The sequence below is a fragment of the Scyliorhinus canicula genome, chromosome 2 (genome assembly GCF_902713615.1).
Source record: "Scyliorhinus canicula chromosome 2, sScyCan1.1, whole genome shotgun sequence".
NCBI classification, from domain to species: Eukaryota; Metazoa; Chordata; class Chondrichthyes; order Carcharhiniformes; family Scyliorhinidae; genus Scyliorhinus; species Scyliorhinus canicula.
The window spans coordinates 14,652,229-14,674,208 of record NC_052147.1 but is presented as its reverse complement, the minus strand read 5'-3'; the positions used below and the strand labels follow the sequence as shown (position 1 = coordinate 14,674,208).

Genomic DNA, 21,980 nt, shown 5'->3' with positions numbered 1-21,980 from the left:
CATGAAGGTCGATGCTATCCAGGACAAGGTAGCCTCCTTGATTGGCACCCGAGCACCACAATAAACTTGCACTCCCTCCACCGACACACAGTGGCAGCATCTACAAGGTGTCCTGCAGCAACACACCAAGGCTCCTTTGACAGCACCTTCCAAACCCACTTAGAAGGACAAGGAAAGCAGATGAGTTGGAACACCAGCACCCGCAATTTTGCCTCTGTGCAACACACCATCATGACTTGGAATTATATCGTCGATTCTTTACCCTTTCTGGTCCAAAATCCTGGATCTCTCTTCCTGACTGCACTGTGGATGTACCTACAACATATGGACTGCAGTGGTTCAAGTAGGCAACTCACCACCACCTTCTCAAGGGAAATTAGAATCCTTGGAATCCCTGCCGCGCAAAAGGAGACCATTCAGCCCATCGGGTCAGCACTGACCGTCCGAAAGAGCACTCTATCTAGGCCCACTCCCCCCCCCGCCCTCTCCCCATAACCCCACCTAACCTGCACAACCATTACACTAAGAGGTGATTTAGCATGGCCAGTCCAGCTAACCCACACATCTTTGGACTGTAGGAGGAAACCGATAGTGTCCCAATCCGGGAATTGAACCAGGGTCCCTGGAACTGTGAGGCAGCAGTACTAACCACTGTGCCACCCTGCTGCCCCATTGGTATGGTAATAAATGCTAGCCTATCCAGTGACGCCCACAGCCCATGAACAATTTTTAAAATGGACTCGTGTCCCCAGCCCAGTAAAATATCACTGTGCCACCATCTCCCCATGGTGAGAGAGTGCTCCACCTTCAGGGCAGCAGCTGTCAATGCGACTCACTCTTGCGGACTCATTCCCATTGTCCAAACTTGCTCCACTTCCAGAGGGGAACAGTGCTGACACCACTGAGAATATCCCTCAGCAAACGCACACCAATGCGGAAATAACGTGCTAATGATCCGCCCATTTGCAGGTAAAGGAAAAGAACAATCTCCTCATTTTACAGAACCTTTCACATCCTCAGGGGCACTTCATAAATAACAACTTATCGTTGAAGTATAGCCCACTCCACCAGCTACTTCTCTCCCTACGATCCTCTATAGAACACCCTTGCTCTTCTTCAAATAGTGCCAAATGGGACCGTCTACGTCCACCTCAGAAAGCGTGTGGGCCTGTGGGACTCGAGGTCATTTTACACAACTATTTTGCACTGAACCCATCATTCTTAAGGAAATGATAATACTTTCCCCGATAGTCTCTTTGGTAAATTAACTCCCTCAAGGCCAGCAAGGTACAAAATCCCATTGTCAGTCCGTGGCTGAGAGTGATCTTGATTTGTTTTCAATTGACTGCAGCATCTTTCACTAAGGGATTGCTGACTGCTGACCCCTGCTGGGAAGTTCAGAAATGTCGTTGTTGTGCATGAGCATGCCAAAGCATTGCTTTCCACAGTTAAACAGCCTGCTGACACTTCCAGTCGAAGACCATGAGAAACAGGAGCAGCAGTAGGCCACTCGGCCCATCACACCTGCTCTGCCATTCAAGTAAGATCACCACTGATCGGATTGCGGATTCAATTCCATTTTCCTGCCTTATTCCTCCATAAACCCTCGACTCCCTTGTCAATCAAAAATCAGTCAAACCCAACCGTGGATATATTCAATGACTCACTTCTCTCTGGGCAAGAGATCTCCAAAGATTAACGGCCATTAGAGAGAGGAAATTCCTCCTCATCTTCGGCTTAATGAGAAACCCTGTACCTTGAAACTGTGCTCCCCATTTCTAGATTCCCCCATGAGGGGACATGTTCTCTCAGCATCTAGCCTGTCGAGGCCCCTCAGAATCTTTTATGTTTCAATAAAATCACCTTTCATTCTTCGAACGCCAGTGAGTATAGGACCAACCTGCTCAACTTTTCCTTATTAGGCAACCCCTTCCCCTCAGGAAATCAGCCTTGTGAACCTTTCCTGAACTTCTCCGGATGCAAGTATATCCTTCCAGCTGCTGGTGTTTGGGTACCACGTTAATCAGGCCTCTTCCCCCCCCCCCCCCCCCCCCCCCCCCCATCATCTATCTTCTCAGATTGGGTGGAATTGATCCCATGGCACTTATTCAAAGAGCGGAGATTGCCCAGTGGCCCATCCGATACTGTTCTTAAACCAACATCACCAACACGGTTTAATTGGCCATTCATTTCACTGCAGGTTGTGGGAGCTGGTCGTGTACAGATTAGTTGCTGCGTTTCTTGCATGTCAACAAGTGACTACACTTCAAATCTTCACTGGCTGTAACGTTCTTTGAGGCATCCTGCAAATCTTTCATCCACGTGAAGATTCAAAGTTGTACAAAATTCCGCAGTGCCTCAGGGCCGGTAAGACACGAGTGAGCACAACGTTTCGAATGGCCTCGTCTGCGTCGTAAAGTTTCTCTGATTTAAAAAATATATATTTGTTCACGGGATGTGGGTATCGCTGGCCCGGACAGTACTTTAATCGTCCATCCCTAATTGCCCCTTGAGAAGGTGATGGTCAGAAGGCGGACACTTCACCACGCCGTTTTGATGGAGGATTCGGAGAGCTTTGCAAACACAGGCACCGTCCTGTGAAAGGGTGCGGGATTGGGAAAAGCAAAACTCTGAAAACTGGTCATTTTTAGGTATGCCTGGTGTTGCTCCTTGCATGCCTTCCTGCGCTCTTCATTGAACCAGGGTTGGTCCCCTGGCTGGGTGGTAATGGTAGAGTGGGGGATGTGCAAGGCCATGAGGTTGCTGATTGTGGCTGAGTACAATTCTGCTGCTGCTGATGGCCCACAGCGCCTCATGGATGTCCAGTTTTGAGATGCGAGATCTCTAGATTCTGATTCTATTCCATTTAGCACGATGGCAGTGCCACACAACATAATGGAGGGTATCCTCAATGTGAAGGTGGGACTTCGTCCCTACAAGGACTGTGCGGTGGCCACTCCTATCGATACTGTCATGGACAGATGCATCTACGGCAGGCAGGTTGGTGAGGATGAGGTTTAGTATGTTTTCCCTCTTGTTGGTTCCCTCACCACCTGTCGTAGACCCTAGCAGCTATCAACCAGGGTCCCACCACCAAAGGCAGATAGGTCTCCTGACCCTGATGGCTTGCATCCTAGGATCCTAAGAGAAGTAGCTACAGAGAGAGTGGATGCATTGTTGTGATTTTCAAAATCAAATCCTTGGATTATGGAGAAGTACTGGAGGATTGGAAAACTGCCAATGTGGTAGTCCTATTCAAAAAGGGAGGGAGGCGCAAAGCGGGTGACTATATGCTAATTAGCCTCACATCTATTATTGGAAATGTTGGAATCAACCATTGAGGAAGCACATTTGGAAAATCATAATCTAATAAAGCAGAGTCAGCATGGCTTCATGAAAAGTAAATGGTGCCTGACTAATTCATTGGAGGTTTTTGAGGAAGCCTCAACCGGAGTGGATAGAGGGGAACCAGTAGATGTGTTGACAAGGTACCTCACAAAGGGTTAAGTCATAAGATAAGAGGCCATGGCGTTGGAGATAGTATATTGGCATGGATAGAGAATTGGCTAATGGGCAGGAAACAGTGAATGGGGATAAGGGGTTATTTTTCAGGTTGGTGGCCTGTAACCAGTGGAGTTCCCCAGGGATTAATACTGTGACTGTAACAGTTTACAATATACATTCATGGCTTGGAGGAAGGAAGAGAATGGTCTATAGCCAAATTTGCAGACAACACAAAAACGGGTGGAGAGGCAAGCTGTGAGGGGGATACAAACAGTTTGCAAAGGGATATTGAGAGGTTAAATAAGTGGGAAAAAAGTTGGCAAATGGAGTATAATGTGGGAAAATGTGAAGTTGTTTATTTTGGAATCATAGAATCCATAAAATACACATCGTAGAAGGAGGCCACTAGGCTCATCAAGTCTGCACCGGCCCCGCAAAGAGCACCCTACCCAAGCCCATGCCTCCACCCTATTCCCAAAACCCAGTAACCCCATCTAACCTTTTGGACACTAAGGGGCAATTTAGCATGGCCAATCTGCACATCTTCGGACTGTGGGATGAAACCAGAGCACCCGGAGGAAACCCAGAGTCCCACTATCCAGATCCCTATTAACCAGAGTCTCACTGTCCGGATCCCTATTAACCAGAGTCTCACTGTCCGGATCCCTATTAACCAGAGGCCCGCTATCCAGATCCCTATTAACCAGAGTCCCACTATCCAGCTCCCTATTAGCCAGAGTCTCACTGTCCGGATCCCTATTAACCAGAGTCCCACTATCCAGATCCCTATTAACCAGAGTCTCACTGTCCGGATCCCTATTAACCAGAGTCTCACTGTCCGGATCCCTATTAACCAGAGGCCCGCTATCCAGATCCCTATTAACCAGAGTCCCACTATCCAGATCCCTATTAGCCAGAGTCTCACTGTCCGGGTCCCTATTAATCAGAGGCCCGCTTTCCAGATCCCTATTAACCAGAGTCCCACTATCCAGATCCCTATTAACCAGAGTCTCACTATCCAGATCCCTATTAACCAGAGTCTCACTATCCAGATCCCTATTAACCAGAGTCTCACTATCAAGATCCCTATTAACCAGAGTCTCACTATCCAGATCCCTATTAACCAGAGTCTCACTAGCCAGATCCCTATTAACCACAGTCTCGCTATCCAGATCCCTATTAACCACAGTCTCACTATCCAGATCCCTATTAACCAGAGTCCCACTATCCAGATCCCTATTAACCACAGTCTCACTGTCCGGATCCCTATTAACCAGAGGCCCGCTTTCCAGATCCCTATTAACCAGAGTCCCACTATCCAGATCCCTATTAACCACAGTCTCGCTATCCAGATCCCTATTAACCACAGTCTCACTATCCAGATCCCTATTAACCAGAGTCCCACTATCCAGATCCCTATTAACCACAGTCTCACTATCCAGATCCCTATTAACCACAGTCTCGCTACCCAGATCCCTATTAAACAGTCTCACTATCCATGATCCCTATTAACCAGAGTCTCGCTATCGGATTCCTATTAACCAGAGTCCCACTATCCAGATCCCTATTAACCAGAGTCTCACTATCCGGATCCCTATTAACCGGTCCCACTGTCCAGATCCCTATTAACCAGTCCCATTATCCAGATCCCTATTAACCAGAGTCTCACTATCCAGATCCCTATTAACCAGAGTCCCACTGTCCAGATCCCTATTAACCAGAGTCTCGCTATCCAGATCCCTATTAACCATAGTCTCACTATCCAGATCCCTATTAACCAGAGTCTCACTATCCAGATCCCTATTAACCAGAGTCTCACTACCCAGATCCCTATTAACCAGAGTCGCACTATCCAGATCCCTATTAACCAGTGTCTCACTATCCAGATCCCTATTAACCAGAGTCCCACTATCCAGATCCCTATTAACCAGAGTCCCGCTATCCAGATCCCTATTCACCAGAGTCTCACTATCTGGATCCCTATTAACCAGAGTCCCACTATCCAGATCCCTATTAACCAGAGTTTCACTATCCAGATCCCTATTAACCAGAGTCTCACTATCCAGATCCCTATTAACCAGAGTCTCACTATCCAGATCCCGATTAACCACAGTCACACTATCCAGATCCCTATTAACCAGAGTCACACTACCCGGATCCCTATTAACCAGAGTCTCGCTATCCAGATCCCTATTAACCAGAGTCCCACTAATCCAGATCCCTATTAACCAGAGTCACACTATCTGGATGCCTATTGTTATTATTAACCAGAGTCTCACTATCCAGATCCATATTAACCAGAGTCTCACTGTCCGGATCCCTATTAACCAGAGTCACACTATCTGGATGCCTATTGTTATTATTAACCAGAGTCTCACTATCCAGATCCCTATTAACCAGAGTCACACTATCTGGATGCCTATTGTTATTATTAACCAGAGTCCCACTATCCAGATCCCTATTAACCAGTGTCTCACTATCCAGATCCCTATTAACCAGAGTCTCACTATCCAGATCCCTATTAACCAGAGTCTCACTATCCAGATCCCTATTAACCAGAGTCCCACTATCCAGATCCCTATTAACCAGAGTCCCACTATCCAGATTCCTATTAACCAGAGTCTCACTACCCAGATCCTTATTAACCAGAGTCTCACTATCCAGATCCCTATTAACCAGTGTCTCACTATCCAGATCCCTATTAACCAGAGTCCCACTATCCAGATCCCTATTAACCAGAGTCCCGCTATCCAGATCCCTATTAACCACAGTCTCACTATCTGGATCCTTATTAACCAGAGTCCCACTATCCGGATCCCTATTAACCAGAGTCTTACTATCCAGATCCCTATTAACCAGAGTCTCACTATCCAAATCACTATTAACCAGAGTCTCACTATCCAGATCCCTATTAACCAGAGTCCCACTATCCAGATCCCTATTAACCAGAGTCCCACTATCCAGATCCCTATTAACCAGAGTCTCACTATCCAGATCCCTATTAACCAGAGTCTCACTGTCCGGATCCCTATTAACCAGAGTCCCTCTATCCAGATCCCTATTAACCAGAGTCTCACTATCTGGATCCCTATTAACCAGAGTCCCAATATCCAGTACCTATTAACCAGAGTCTCACTATCCAAATCCCTATTAACCAGAGTCTCACTATCTGGATCCCTATTAACCAGAGTCTCACTATCCAGATCCCTATTAACCAGAGTCTCACTATCCAGATCCCTATTAACCAGAGTCTCGCTATCCAGATCCCTATTAACCAGAGTCTCACTATCCAGATCCCTATTAACCAGAGTCACACTATCCAGATCCCTATTAACCAGAGTCACACTACCCGGATCCCTATTAACCAGAGTCTCGCTATCCAGATCCCTATTAACCAGAGTCTCACTATCTGGATCCCTATTAACCGGAGTCCCACTATCTGGATCCCTATTAACCAGAGTCTCACTACCCTGATCCCTATTAACCAGAGTCTCACTATCCAGATCCCTATTAACCAGAGTCACACTATCCAGATCCCTATTAACCAGAGTCACACTACCCGGATCCCTATTAACCAGAGTCTCGCTATCCAGATCCCTATTTTTTTTATTTTTTTTTTAAATTTAGATTAGCCAATTATTTTTTCCAATTAAGGGGCAATTTAGCGTGGCCAATCCACCTACTCTGCACATTTTTGGGTTGTGGGGGCGAAACCCACGCAGACACGGGGAGAACGTGCAAACTCCACACGGACAGTGACCCAGAGCCGGGATCGAACCTGGGACCTCAGCGCCGTGAGGTGGTTGTGCTAACCACTAGGCCACCGTGCTGCCCTTCCAGATCCCTATTAACCAGAGTCTCACTATCTGGATCCCTATTAACCGGAGTCCCACTATCTGGATCCCTATTAACCGGAGTCCCACTATCTGGATTCCTATTAACCAGAGTCTCACTACCCTGATCCCTATTAACCAGAGTCCCACTGTCCAGTTCCCTATTAACCAGAGTTTCACTATCCAGATCCCTATTAACCAGAGTCTCACTATCCAGATCCCTATTAACCAGAGTCTCACTATCCAGATCCCTATTAACCAGAGTCACACTATCTGGATGCCTATTGTTATTACAGTATTAATCAGAGTCTCACTATCCAGATCCCTATTAACCAGAGTCCCGCTATCCAGATCCCTATTAACCAGAGTCTCACTATCCAGATCCCTATTAACCAGAGTCCCACTATCCAGATCCCTATTAACCAGAGTCCCACTATCCAGATCCCTATTAACCAGAGTCCCACTGTCCAGATCCCTATTTACCAGAGTCTCACTTTCCAGATCCCTATTAACCAGAGTCCCACTGTCCAGATCCCTATTAACCAGAGTCCCAATGTCAGCATCCTTATTAACCAGAGTCCCACTGTCCAGATCCCTATTAACCAGAGTCCCAATGTCAGCATCCTTATTAACCAGCCTCACCATCAGGAATGTCAGACAATCTCTTGTGACTGAATTTCAAATGTTTTCTTTGCAATTCCTGGAGCTGGAACCTCTCCTGCTCCAACACACACACACACATATATATATATATAGATAATATATACACACACACATAGACACACACACACACACATATATATATATATATAAAATATACACACACACACATAGACACACACACACATACACACATATATATATATATATATAGATAATATGTACACACACACACACACATATATAGTATATACACACACATAGACACACACACACATATATATATATAGATAGATAATATATACACACACATAGACACACACACACACATATATATAGTATATACACACACATAGACACACACACACACACACATATATATATAATATATACACACACACATAGACACACGCACACAGACACACATATATATAGTATATACACACATGGACACACACACAAATATACACACATGCACATAGACACACATACATAGACACACACGCATAAACACACAGATACACACACAAACATAGACACACACACAAATACACACACACATAGACATACACTGATATACACACATAGACACACGCAGATACACACACACAGACATATACACACAAATACACACACACATGGACACACACACAGATACACAGATAGGCACACACAGACAGCGATACACACACAGATACATACACACAATATATACACACACAGTTACACAGATATATACACACAGACACAGATATACACACATACAAATGTATACACACACAGATATATACACACACAGACACACAAATATACACAAACACACAGACAACATACACGGACACACATACACACACAGAGGCACACACAGATACACAATAAACAACAGTGTGAGGTGCAGAAGGAGCGGCAGACAGGAGGGAGTTTGAACTGCAGTAATAGTTGCGAGTTTGAGTCGTTCGGGCCACAAAGCAGACTCTCAGTGTGGACAGGACTGGGGTCTGTGCAGAGTGATTTTACTAACTTTCCAGGATGGCACAGACCTCACTCCGGGGTTGGCAGGAAGGGGCAATGTCAATGTCTCCCGGCACAATCCTGATGCAGTCGAGCCCTTACTAATTAAAAAAAACACGTGGGGAAAATTCAAGGAGACACCAGAGTCACAAAAAACTCGCCCCAAAATACCCCCCCCCCCCCCCCCCCCCCCACAGCCCCTCTGACTGGAGCACAGGGACTGTCAAACATTGCTCTCTGTGTCTGCCTGGTTCACCTGAGTCAGTGTCTCCTGGATAAAGGAAGCAACGTGTCCACCAGATCCGCGGCTGTTAGTTTTAGAGAAAAGGTCACACGTCGCTGCATTTCTGTAACCTCCTGATTCTCACTTCCAGCAGGTTAAAGCCGCCACAGTGACGGTCTAACTCCAGTCCCAATTTACCTTCCCCCCACCTGGAGGGGAGACAGACCCGGACACACCAAATATACTGATCCTCCACTTCACACATCCCACTTTCAATGGTCATTTCACCTCTTCCATTCACACTTCCAGCAGTCTCTCTCTCTGTCCTCTGGGCTGTGAAAGAAACCCACACCAATATAGGTGATGAAGAAGGAGCACTCACCTCTTGCTCTGCAATCTGCCCCCTCCTGGGCTCCAGTTTGGCAGTTGGAACTCCCCGGAGTAAGACGAAGAAAGTGGTCAGAAAAACGAGGGACAGGAGCCGGACTGTTCGCCCGAGGAGCTGCATCACCTCGTCCTGTGCCTGACTGTGTTCAGCAGGAACTGAGAGCAGAGTCTGCACTGGGAGCCCCTGCTCTGTTACAGTCTGCACTGGGAGCCTCTGCTCTGTTACAGTCTGCACTGGGAGCCCCTGCTCTGTTACAGTCTGCACTGGGAGCCCCTGCTCTGTTACAGTCTGCACTGGGAGCCCCTGCTCTGTTACAGTCTGCACTGGGAGCCCCTGCTCTGTTACAGTCTGCACTGGGAGCCCCTGCTCTGTTACAGTCTGCACTGGGAGCCCCTGCTCTGTTACAGTCTGCACTGGGAACAATTTAGTTTTCAAAGTACTGCTGTCCGGAGTCCAGTCCAGCTCTGGCAATCTTCTCTCAGTTTTCAGGATCCCCAGCTCTCTCTCTCTCTATTCCTCCCTCTCTCGCCTCACTGTCTTTCTCTCTGTGTTTCTCTCCCTTTCTATTTGTCTTTCTCTCTCTTTCTCCCCCTTTCTATTTATCTCTCTCTATCTATATATTTCTCCCCGTCTCTATATTTCTCTCCCTCTTTATTTCTCTCTCTATTTCTATTGTTCTCTCTCTTTCTCACTCTCTCTATCTCTCTCTATTTCTCTCTCTATCCCTCTCTCTTTCTCTCTATCCCTCTCTCTATTTCCCTCTATTCCGCTCTCTATTCCGCTCTCTATTTCTCTCTATCCCTCTCTCTATTTCTCTCTATCCCTCCCTATTTCTCTCTATCCCTCTCTCTATTTCTCTCTATCCCTCTCTATTTTTCTCTATCCTTCCCTATTTCTCTCTATCCCTCTCTCTATTTCTCTCTATTTCCCTCTATTCCGCTCTCTATTTCTCTCTCCCTCTCTATTTCTCTATCCCTCTCTATATTTCTCTCTATCCCTCTCTATTTCTCTATCCCTCTCTCTATTTCTCTCTATATTTCTCTCTATTTCTCTCTCTATTTCTCTCTATCCCTCTCTCTATTTCTCTCTATTCCTCTCTCTATTTCTCTATCCCTCTCTCTATTTCTCTCTATTTCTCTCTATTCCTCTCTCTATTTCTCTATCCCTCTCTCTATTTCTCTCTATCCCTCTCTATTTCTCTCTATTCCTCTCTCTATTTCTCTATCCCTCTCTCTATTTCTCTATTCCTCTCTCTATTTCTCTATACCTCTCTCTATTTCTCTCTATTCCTCTCTCTATTTCTCTCTATTCATCTCTCTATTTCTCTATCCCTCTCTATTTCTCTCGATCCCTCTCTCTATTTCTATGTATTCCTCTCTCTATTTCTCTCTATCCCTCTCTCTATTTCTCTATCCCTCTCTCTATTTCTCTCTATCCCTCTCTCTATTCCTCTCCCTATTTCTCTGTATCCCTCTCTCTATCCCTCTCTCTATTTCTCTCTATCCCTCTCTCTATTCCTCTCCCTATTTCTCTCTATCCCTCTCTCTATTTCTCTATCCCTCTCTCTATTCCTCTCCCTATTTCTCTCTATCCCTCTCTCTATCCCTCTCCCTATTTCTCTCTATCCCTCTCTCTATTTCTCTATCCCTCTCTCTATTCCTCTCCCTATTTCTCTCTATCCCTCTCCCTATTTATCTCTATCCCTCTCTCTCTCTCTCTGCCCGGGTGCCGTTTTCCGCTCTTCCCTGTGGCTCCGTTCGACTGTTGAATAAAAGCCCAAAGCACCGAGACCTAATAGGTTTAGTGGCGTGTGGGTGGAGTCTGGGAGTGAGAGAGAGAATCAGTCCCTGAGGGGCGAGGGGGTGAGGGGTCAAGGGTGTAGGAGGGAGATAATCTCCCGGGGGTAGGGGGGGGGGGGGGGAGGTGCCGCAGCAAAGTTCAGATAAACTGGGAGGAATGGGGGCGAGTCACACAAGGAGGAGGCTGGCAAACAGTGAGCAGATTGAGAATTAGAGAGAGAGAGAGAGGAAAATGGCTTAAGGTCAGAGTTAACAAAAGGAGATCAGACTGGAAGCCAGGCCGGGGGGGGGGGGGGGTGGGCGCCAGGTATTTGGGTCAGGGGGGAGAGAGAGAGAGAGAGAGAGATGGAGCAATGTGGAGGTGAGGAACAAGAGGACAAGAGGGCGGGTTCCAGCAAAGCAGGACTAATGTGGAGAATAAACAAGAGAGAGGCACTCAGAGGAAGGTGAGTTTGCCACAGTTTGACTGGGGTGGTCACTGGGCTATTTTCCTGGTGGATTTACAATAACAGAGGCAGGAATCCTGAATCCGGGTGCACTGTGATGTCTTGGGAGTGGTTCAATCGAGGTGTTCAAAAAGGGAATTCGGGCAGCACGGTGGCGCAGTGGGTTAGCCCTGCTGCCTCACGACACTGAGGTCCCAGGTTCGATCCCGGCTCTGGGTCACTGTCCGTGTGGAGTTTGCACATTCTCCCCGTGTCTGCGTGGGTTTCGCCCCCACAACTCAAAAATGTACAGGGCAGGTGGATTAGCCTTAATTGCCGCTTAATTGGAAAAATGAATTGGGTACTCTAAAGTTATAAAAAAAAAGGGAATGAGACAGTTATCTGAAAACTGGGGTGGGTGGGGCATGGTTGCACAGTGGTTAGCACTGTTTCTTCACAGCTCCAGGTTACCAGGTTCGATTCCCGGCTTGGGTCACTGTCTGCGGAGTTTGCACTTTCTCCCCGTGTGTGCATTGGGTTTTCTCCGGGTGCTCCGGTTTCCTCCCACAATCCGAAGATGTGCAGGTTAGGTGGATTGGCCATGATAAATTGCCTTTTAGTGTCCAAAAAGGTTGGGTGTGGTTACTGTGTTACGGGGTTGGGCTTTGGTAGGGTACTCTGTCCATGGGCCGGTGCAGACTCGATGGGCCGAATAGCCTCCTTTTGCACTGTGAATTGTATGATTCTATGAAAAGGCAGAATGTACAGGGTTGCAGCCTCTTGGTAGAGGTGTGGAAAGTAGGGAAATGCTCATTCGGAGAGCTTGTGCAGAGACGATGGGCCGAATAGCCCCTTGTGCTGTCCCTGTTCTGTGATTCTGTCTTCATCAAATGCAGGCATGGAGACACTGAATAGACACAGAGACAGTGAGACAAAAAGGACAGAGAAAACACACACACGCACTGCCAGCAGTGAGGGGGAAGGCCCATTCACAGAGGAGGAGGTATCAGGTGGAGAAACAAAGAGGCAAGAATGGGGAGAGGGACACACACATCAGAGTGAGAGGGAAGAAAACACACATAGAGCAGAAAGAACCAGAGAGTGATTTGGAATAGACAATATCAAAACATCTGCAAACGAGATGAATACAATAATACATGAGGAACATCACAAAGCACTGGAGCCATTTGTACATTGGCAGAGAGGTGTGAGGAGCTGCAGGAATGACTCTTATCGACCGACACAGAGAAATCAACACCCCGAATCAGTCAAATAAGACAGGAAAAATCATGTAGTTCACCCGAATGTGAATGTCACTATCTCAACAATTTATTCATCAACCAATAACATTAGAGCTCTTTAACTGGTCACCTATCCCGTTGTTGGGAGCTTACTGGATGCAGATTGGCTTGGCACGTAGTGAAGTGCTTTTGGGGGCCTTGAGCTTGTGAAGGAGGCTACAAAAATATGTTCTTTCCTTAGAACAAGAGATGGAACAAGACACATGAAAGACGCAGGTAAATCCATAGATTCCCTACAGTGCAGAGGGAGGCCATTTGGCCCATCGAGTCTGCACCGGCCCTCCAAAAGAGCATTCTACCTAGGACCACTCCCGTGCCCTACCCCCGTAACTCCACCTAACCTGCACATCCCTTGGACACTAAGGGACAATCATGGATAAATCCACCTAACCTGCACATCCTTGGACTGTGGGAGGAAACCGGAGCACCCGGAGGAAAGCCACGCACACACGGGGAGAATGTGGAAATTCCACATAGACAGTCACCCAAGGCTGGAATCGAACCTGGGTCCCTGGCGCGGCGAGACAGCAGTGCTAACCATTGTGCCACCGTGCCGCCCTGTAAAGAACAGGGAGAAGAGAATCAACAAAAGCATTGATGAGAGGAACGTGTGAACTTCTGCTTAGGTAGAAAAATAACCAAAGGAGGCACGATTCTCCTAAAACAGAAAAAATAAGGGACGGTGGAGGACAGAGCGAGTGAGGGAGAGGGGGAGGGCAGAGAGAGTGAGGGACAGGGAGCAGAGAGAGTGAGGGACAGAGGGCAGAGCGAGTGAGGGACAGGGAGCAGAGAGAGTGAGGGACGGGGAGGGCAGAGCGAGTGAGGGACAGGGAGCAGAGAGAGTGAGGGACAGGGAGAGGGCAGAGAGGGTGAGGGACAGGGGCAGAGAGAGTGAGGGGGAGGGGGCAGAGAGAGTGAGGGACAGGGAGCAGAGAGAGTGAGGGGGAGGGGGCAGAGAGAGTGAGGGACAGGGAGCAAAGAGAGTGAGGGACAGGGAGCAGACAGAGTGAGGGACAGGGAGCAGACAGAGTGAGGGAGAGGGGGAGGGCAGAGAGACTGAGGGACAGGGAGCAGAGAGAGTGAGGGACAGGGAGCAGAGAAAGTGAGGGACAGGGAGCAGAGAGAGTGAGGGACAGGGAGCAGAGAGAGTGAGGGACAGGGAGCAGAGCGAGCGAGGGACAGGGAGCAGACAGAGTGAGGGAGAGGGGGAGGGCAGAGAGAGTGAGGGACAGGGAGCAGAGAGAGTGAGGGACAGAGGGCAGAGCGAGTGAGGGACAGGGAGCAGAGAGAGTGAGGGACGGGGAGGGCAGAGCGAGTGAGGGACAGGGAGCAGAGAGAGTGAGGGACAGGGAGAGGGCAGAGAGGGTGAGGGACAGGGGCAGAGAGAGTGAGGGGGAGGGGGCAGAGAGAGTGAGGGACAGGGAGCAGAGAGAGTGAGGGGGAGGGGGCAGAGAGAGTGAAGGACAGGGAGCAGAGAGAGTGAGGGACAGGGAGCAGAGAGAGTGAGGGACAGGGAGCAGACAGAGTGAGGGAGAGGGGGAGGGCAGAGAGAGTGAGGGACAGGGAGCAGAGAGAGTGAGGGACAGGGAGCAGAGAAAGTGAGGGACAGGGAGCAGAGAGAGTGAGGGACAGGGAGCAGAGAGAGTGAGGGACAGGGAGCAGAGAGAGTGAGGGACAGGGAGCAGACAGAGTGAGGGAGAGGGGGAGGGCAGAGAGAGTGAGGGACAGGGAGCAGAGAGAGTGAGGGACAGGGAGCAGAGAGAGTGAGGGACAGGGAGCAGAGAGAGTGAGGGACAGGGGGAAGGCAGAGAGATTGAGGGACAGGGGGAGGGCAGAGAGAGTGAGGGACAGGGGGCCGAGAGAGTGAGGGATAGGGGGAGGGCAGAGAGAGTGAGGGGGAGGGGGCAGAGAGAGTGAGGGACAGGGGGAGGGCAGAGAGAGTGAGGGACAGGGGGAGGGCAGAGAGAGTGAGGGACAGGGAGCAGAGAGAGTGAGGGACAGGGGGAGGGCAGAGAGAGTGAGGGACAGGGGGAGGGGGCAGAGAGCGTGAGGGACAGGGAGCAGAGAGAGTGAGGGACAGGGAGCAGAGAGAGTGAGGGACAGGGAACAGAGAGAGTGAGGGACAGGGGGAGGACAGAGAGAGTGGGGAACAGTGGGAGGGCAGAGAGAGTGAGGGGCGGGGAGGGCAGAGAGAGTGAGGGACAGGGGGAGGGCAGAGAGAGTGAGGGACAGGGAGCAGAGAGAGTGAGGGACAGGGAGCAGAGAGAGTGAGGGGGAGGGGGCAGAGAGAGTGAGGGGGAGGGGGCAGAGAGAGTGGGGGACAGGGAGCAGAGAGAGTGAAGGACAGTGGGAGGGCAGAGAGAGTGAGGGGCGGGGAGGGCAGAGAGAGTGAGGGACAGGGGGAGGGCAGAGAGAGTGAGGGACAGGGAGCAGAGAGAGTGAGGGACAGGGAGCAGAGAGAGTGAGGGGGAGGGGGCAGAGAGAGTGAGGGGGAGGGGGCAGAGAGAGTGGGGGACAGGGAGCAGAGAGAGTGAAGGACAGGGGGAGGGCAGAGAGAGTGAGGGACAGGGAGCAGAGAGAGTGAGGGACAGGGGGAGGGCAGAGAGAGTGAGGGACAGAGAGCAGAGAGAGTAAGGGACAGGGGGAGGGCAGAGAGAGTGAGGGACAGAGGGCAGAGAGAGTGAGGGACAGGGAGCAGAGAGAGTGAGGGACAGGGGGGAGCAGAGAGTGTGAGGGACAGGGAGCAGAGAGAGTGAGGGACAGGGGGCAGAGAGAGTGAGGGGGAGGGGCAGAGAGAGTGAGGGGGAGGGGGCAGAGAGAGTGAGGGGGGGAGAGAGAGTGAGGGACAGGGAGCAGAGAGAGTGAGGGACAGGGGGCAGAGAGAGTGAGGGGGAGGGGGCAGAGAGAGTGAGGGGGAGGGGGCAGAGAGAGTGAGGGACAGGGAGCAGAGAGAGTGAGGGACAGGGAGCAGAGAGAGTGAGGGACAGGGGGAGGGCAGAGAGAGTGAGGGACAGGGGGAGGGCAGAGAGAGTGAGGGACAGGGAGCAGAGAGAGTGAGGGACAGGGGGCAGAGAGAGTGAGGGGGAGGGAGCAGAGAGAGTGAGGGGGAGGGGGCAGAGAGAGTGAGGGACAGGGAGCAGAGAGAGTGAGGGACAGGGAGCAGAGAGAGTGAGGGACAGGGAGCAGAGAGAGTGAGGGAGAGGGGAGGGCAGAGAGAGTGAGGGACAGGGGAGGGCAGAGAGAGTGAGGGACAAGGAGCAGAGAGTGAGGGACAGGGGGCAGAGAGAGTGAGGGGGAGGGGGCAGAGAGAGTGAGGGGGAGGGGGCAGAGAGAGTGAGGGACAGGGGGCAGAGAGAGTGAGGGTGCAGGGGGCAGAGAGAGTGAGAGACAAAGGGCAGAGAGAGTGAGGGACAGGGGGCAGAGGGAGTGAGGGGGAGGGGGCAGAGAGAGTGAGGGACAGGGAGCAGAGAGCGTGAGGGACAGGGAGCAGAGAGAGTGAGGGACAGGGAGCAGAGAGAGTGAGGGACAGGGAGCAGAGAGAGTGAGGGACAGGGAGCAGAGAGAGTGAGGGACAGGGGGAGAGCAGAGAGAGTGAGGGAGAGGGGGAGGGCAGAGAGAGTGAGGGAGAGGGGGAGGGCAGAGAGAGTGAGGGACAGGGGGAGGCCAGAGAGAGTGAGGGACGGGGGAGGGCAGAGAGAGTGAGGGGCAGGGAGCAGAGAGAGTGAGGGACAGGGAGCAGTGCGAGTGAGTGACAGGGAGCAGAGTGAGTGAGGGACGGGGGAGGGCAGAGAGAGTGAGGGACAGGGAGCAGAGAGAGTGAGGGACAGGGAGCAGAGAGAGTGAGGGACAGGGAGCAGAGAGAGTGAGGGACAGGGAGCAGAGAGAGTGAGGGACAGGGGGAGGGCAGAGAGAGTGAGGGACAGGGGGAGGGCAGAGAGAGTGAGGGACAGGGGGAGGGCAGAGAGAGTGAGGGACAGGGGAGGGCAGAGAGAGTGAGGGACAGGGAGCAGAGAGAGTGAGGGACAGAGAGCAGAGAGAGTGAGGGACAGGGAGCAGAGAGAGTGAGGGACAGGGGGAGGGCAGAGAGAGTGAGGGAGAGGGGGAGGGCAGAGCGAGTGAGGGACAGGGAGCAGAGAGAGTGAGGGACAGGGAGCAGAGAGAGTGAGGGGGACAGGGGGCAGAGAGAGTGTGGGACAGGGAACAGAGAGGGTGAGGGACAGGGAGCAGAGAGAGTGAGGGACAGGGAGCAGAGAGAGTGAGGGACAGGGAGAGGGCAGAGAGAGTGAGGGACAGGGGGAGGGCAGAGAGAGTGAGGGACAGGGAGCTGAGAGAGTGAGGAGGAGGGAGCAGAGAGAGTGAGGGACAGGGAGCAGAGAGAGTGAGGGACAGGGAGCAGAGAGAGTGAGGGACAGGGGGAGGGCAGAGAGAGTGAGGGACAGGGGGAGGGCAGAGAGAGTGAGGGACAGGGGAGGGCAGAGAGAGTGAGGGACAGGGAGCAGAGAGAGTGAGGGACAGGGAGCAGAGAGAGTGAGGGACAGGGAGCAGAGAGAGTGAGGGACAGGGAGCAGAGAGAGTGAGGGACAGGGAGCAGAGAGAGTGAGGGACAGGGGGCAGTGAGAGTGAGGGACAGGGAGCAGAGAGAGTGAGGGACAGGGAGCAGAGAGAGTGAGGGACAGGGGGAGGGCAGAGAGAGTGAGGGACAGGGGGCAGAGAGAGTGAGGGACAGGGGGAGGGCAGAGAGAGTGAGGGACAGGAAGCAGAGAGAGTGAGGGACAGGGAGCAGAGAGAGTGAGGGACAGGGAGCAGAGAGAGTGAGGGACAGGGGGAGGGCAGAGAGAGTGCGGGACAGGGGGAGGGCAGAGAGAGTGAGGGACAGGGGGCAGAATGGGGGGACAGGGGGCAGAGAGGGACAGTGGTAGAGAGGGCAAGGGACAGGGGGTCAGAGAGTAAAAGACAGATAGTGGTGGTGGGAGGTGAGGAGCAAAGACATCAGGATAAAATGGTGAAGAGAAGATAGCACAGGTCAGAGGGTATGGAACAGATGTGAGTTCTGGGAATAGATCCCAAGAGACTGTGGGAGAAATTAGAAGAATGCAAATGTTTGGGAATAGGGAGAAATGTCTGGGAAAGTTTTGTCCTTTATGTGCAGGAAAGAGCCATCAAAAAGAGGAACGAGAAAAGAACTATTTTATAAAGATATATAGGGCTCATTGCTGGTCAGAGTAACAGTGTGTATGGATATGCAAATGTAATTGTGTGTGTATGTTACTGTGTAAATGTAAATGTCACCATAGTCAATCGCTTCACGGCCTTTTGGCTAAGATGAGCGTGAGGTCAGGTGTAATGCCTGGATCTGCTATGTCTCTCTTGTGGGGATCATGAATTGGATTCAATTTGAATTGCTTTTTGGAGCAGGCAAATAGTTGGATAAGGGTTTGCCCCTGCCCACACTCTGAGCTCTGGCTGTGTATATATGTGTGGTATCAATGTACATTTTTATTATTTGAAAAAAATTTAGAGCACCAAATTCTTTTTTTGTCACCCAGTTAAGAGGCAATTTAGCGTGGCTAATCCACCTACCCTGCACACCTTTTGGGTTGTGGGGGTGAGACCCACGCAGACAAGGGGAGAATGTGTAAACTGCACACGGCAGTGACCCGTGGTCGGGATCGAACCAGGGTCCTCGTTGCTGTGAGGCAGCAGTGCTAACCACTGTGCCACCATGCTGCCCCTTGTATATTTTTGTGTATATATATATATATATGTACATGTGTGGGGGGTATATATACCACCAGTAGTGCCTTCTCGAGTTCCTCCAAATTCAGTACAGTAGCAAGAACAGGAGGTCCAACAGCAGCACCGTCTCCCTAGCCAATCTGTCCAGTCTTGAGGCAATAATCATGCAATAACAGCTCTACTGGGTAGATCATGTTATTAACATGTCTGACACCCAACTCTAAAAGTAATTGTTCTACTCAGCATTCATTCAAGGCCTGAGACCCCCCTGGAGCCTTGAAGGGCCTGGTGGCCAACCCCTGCTTCTATTTCTTGTGTTCTTGGGAGGAGAGCCGAAACGCTTTGGCGATATCCTGAAGAGGTCAAATGTTCATGGGCAACCCCTGGTTTGTGACTGATCAAAATGGAGAAGGTTTATTTGGCAATCACCAAACGCATCCAGTGATTTTATCGGGAATGCGCAGAAGTGAACTCAAGACATTAGAGGGAGCACTCAAACTTCCAAGTAAAATACCTACCCAACCCTTCAAGCATTACCTGCTCCGCATGTGGTAGAATCTGTAGAATGGACCCATCAGCCATCTCAGAACTCATCGAATCGGAATAGAGGCAAATCACCCTCAATCCTGAGGAACTGCCTAAGAGATGTGTGTGCATGTGTGTATATATATATGTGTGTGTGTATGTATATATGTGTGTGTGTATATATATATATATATATATATATGTATGTATGTATGTGTGTGTGGGCATATGTATATACATATATATGTGGGTATGTGTACATATATGTATGTGTGGGTATATTATGTGTATATATATATATATATATACACACATATATATATCTGTGTATGCATCTCAGTATGTATACGTGTGTATATATGTGTGTGCTTGTGTACAGCGTGGTAGCACAGTGGTTAGCACAGTTGCTTCACAGTTCCAGGGTCCCAGGTTCGATTCCCTGCTGGGACCCTGTCTGTGTGGATTCTGCACGTTCTCCCCGTCTCTTCGTGGGTTTCTTCTGGGTGCTTCGGTTACCTCCCACAGTCCAAAGATATGCAGGTTAGGTGTGTGTATATATATGTGTGTGTGTGTGTGTGTGTGTGTGTGTGTATATATGCGTGTATGTATTGAGCTGACTGTTCGGTTGGACTTGCCATTACTGAATTTCATCTCAATCCATGGGTTAATATTGTATTTTTTCCTCTCTCTTTTCTCACGGTTATTTCTGTAAAAGTTCAACTTAAAACAAATGGTGCCAATGGAGAAAGTAAAAGTGATTTTACTTTTGAGGGTCAGCCATCAATAGGGGAGGTACTGGTATCGTGTCATTTTCGCTGGGATAGGAATCCGGGGCAACGCCCGGGGGGTGGACCTGGGACTGAATCTAAGGGGCAGCACGGTAGCATGGTGGTTAGCATAAATGCTTCACAGCTCCAGGGTCCCAGGTTCGATTCCCGGCTGGGTCACTGTCTGTGTGGAGTCTGCATGTCCTCCCCGTGTGTGCGTGGGTTTCCTCCGGGTGCTCCGGTTTCCTCCCACAGTCCAAAGATGTGCGGGTTAGGTGGATTGACCATGCTAAATTGCCCGTAGTGTCCTAATAGTAAGGTTAAGGGGGGGGAGTTGTTGGGTTACGGGTATAGGGTGGATACATGGGTTTGAGTAGGGTGATCATTGCTCGGCACAACATCGAGGGCCGAAGGGCCTGTTCTGTGCTGTACTGTTCTATGTTCTATGTAAACGAGATCCAAAGTCCATTGTTGTAAAAACCCAACTGATTGACTCGTAAAACGCTCTCTGAAATAGCCCACTGAGCAAGTTACTCAGTTCACAGGGCAATCAATGCCGGCCAACCAGGGACACCCACATCCCACAAATGATTAAGGAAAAAAAAAATAGTATTCTAGAAGAGATCAAATGGGAGAAAACTATCTTACGATTAAAACAACAAGCAAAGGAAGCATTTATAGAGCATTTTTGAGATATTCAGGTCATCGCTCCAAACACCTCGCAGCCAATGGAGTACTTTTGAAGTTTAGTCACCGTTGTAATGCAAGAAGCATGACTCAATTTGCACACAGAACGCTCCCACAAACAACTGTGAGGTAGTGACAAGCTCATTTGTTTTATTATTGGTCGAGCCCAGAACACGATGGGAAAGAGGTTCAGAGAGAAAGCGAAACATTATCAATGCTGGAAATCGGAAATAAAAATAGAAAACGCTGGAAACACTCAGATGGCAGCATCTGTGGAGAGAGAAACAGAGTTAATGTGCTACCGTGGGCAGCATGATAGCACAGTGGTTACCACTGTGGCTTCACAGCTCCAGGGTCCCAGGTTTGATTCCAGGCTTGGGTCACCGTCTGTGCGGAGTCTGCACGTTCTCCCCGTGTCTGCATGGGTTTCCTCCGGGTGCTCCAGTTTCCTCTCACAGTCCAAAGACGTGCAGGTTAGGTGGATTGGCCATGATAAATTGGCTTTAGTGCCCAAAAAAGGTTAGGGAGGATTATTGGGGGGGCAGCACGCTGGCGCAGTGAGTTTGCCCTGCAGCCTCTCGGTGCTGAGGTCCCAGGTTCGATCCCGGCTCTGGGTCACTGTCCGTGTGGTGTTTGCACATTCTCCCCGTGTTTGCGTGGGTTTCGCCCCCACAACCCAAAGATGTGCAGGCTAGGTGGATCGGCCACGCTAAATTGCCCCTTAATGTGAAAAATTGAAATGGTACATTAAATTTATTTTTAAAAAGGGTTATTGGGTTACGGGGTAGGGTGGAAGTGAGGGCTTAAAGTGGGTTGGTGCAGACTTGATGGCACGAATGAACTGTATGTTCTATGTTGTATATTTCAGCTTGAAACATTAACTCTGTGTTTCCAGCATTTTTAAACCACACAAGAGCAAGCTGGTCGGTATCTGCGTTGAGAACGGCTTGCACCCATTTTGGGAACCCTCCTGATCTCATGAAAGGGATGAACCTAAACCAACGACAATCTGTTCTCTCCGCAGACACTGATTAACTTGCTCAGTGGTTTCCAGCCTTTTCCCACCTTCTCTGGTCTCTCTCCCGTCCCATGTTCTTTTCCCCATTTAAATCAGGTTCAAT

The 21,980-nt window shown here is 49.9% G+C and overlaps 1 protein-coding gene across 3 annotated transcripts in view; it reads right to left on the bottom strand.

Annotated features, from left to right (window-relative positions):
• ism2a (isthmin 2a) overlaps nucleotides 1-10,205 on the bottom strand; it is a 62,328-nt gene extending 52,123 nt beyond the window's left edge. For 2 of the 3 annotated variants that reach the window (XM_038773841.1, XM_038773847.1), the window contains exon 1: nucleotides 9,614-10,205. In XM_038773841.1, the coding sequence (XP_038629769.1) occupies nucleotides 9,614-9,739 (126 nt within the window). In that variant the 5' untranslated portion in view covers nucleotides 9,740-10,205. The remainder of the gene's footprint in view (nucleotides 1-9,613) is intronic. The other variant, XM_038773854.1, reaches the window with a different exon arrangement.
• Between the last annotated feature and the right edge of the window lie 11,775 nt (nucleotides 10,206-21,980).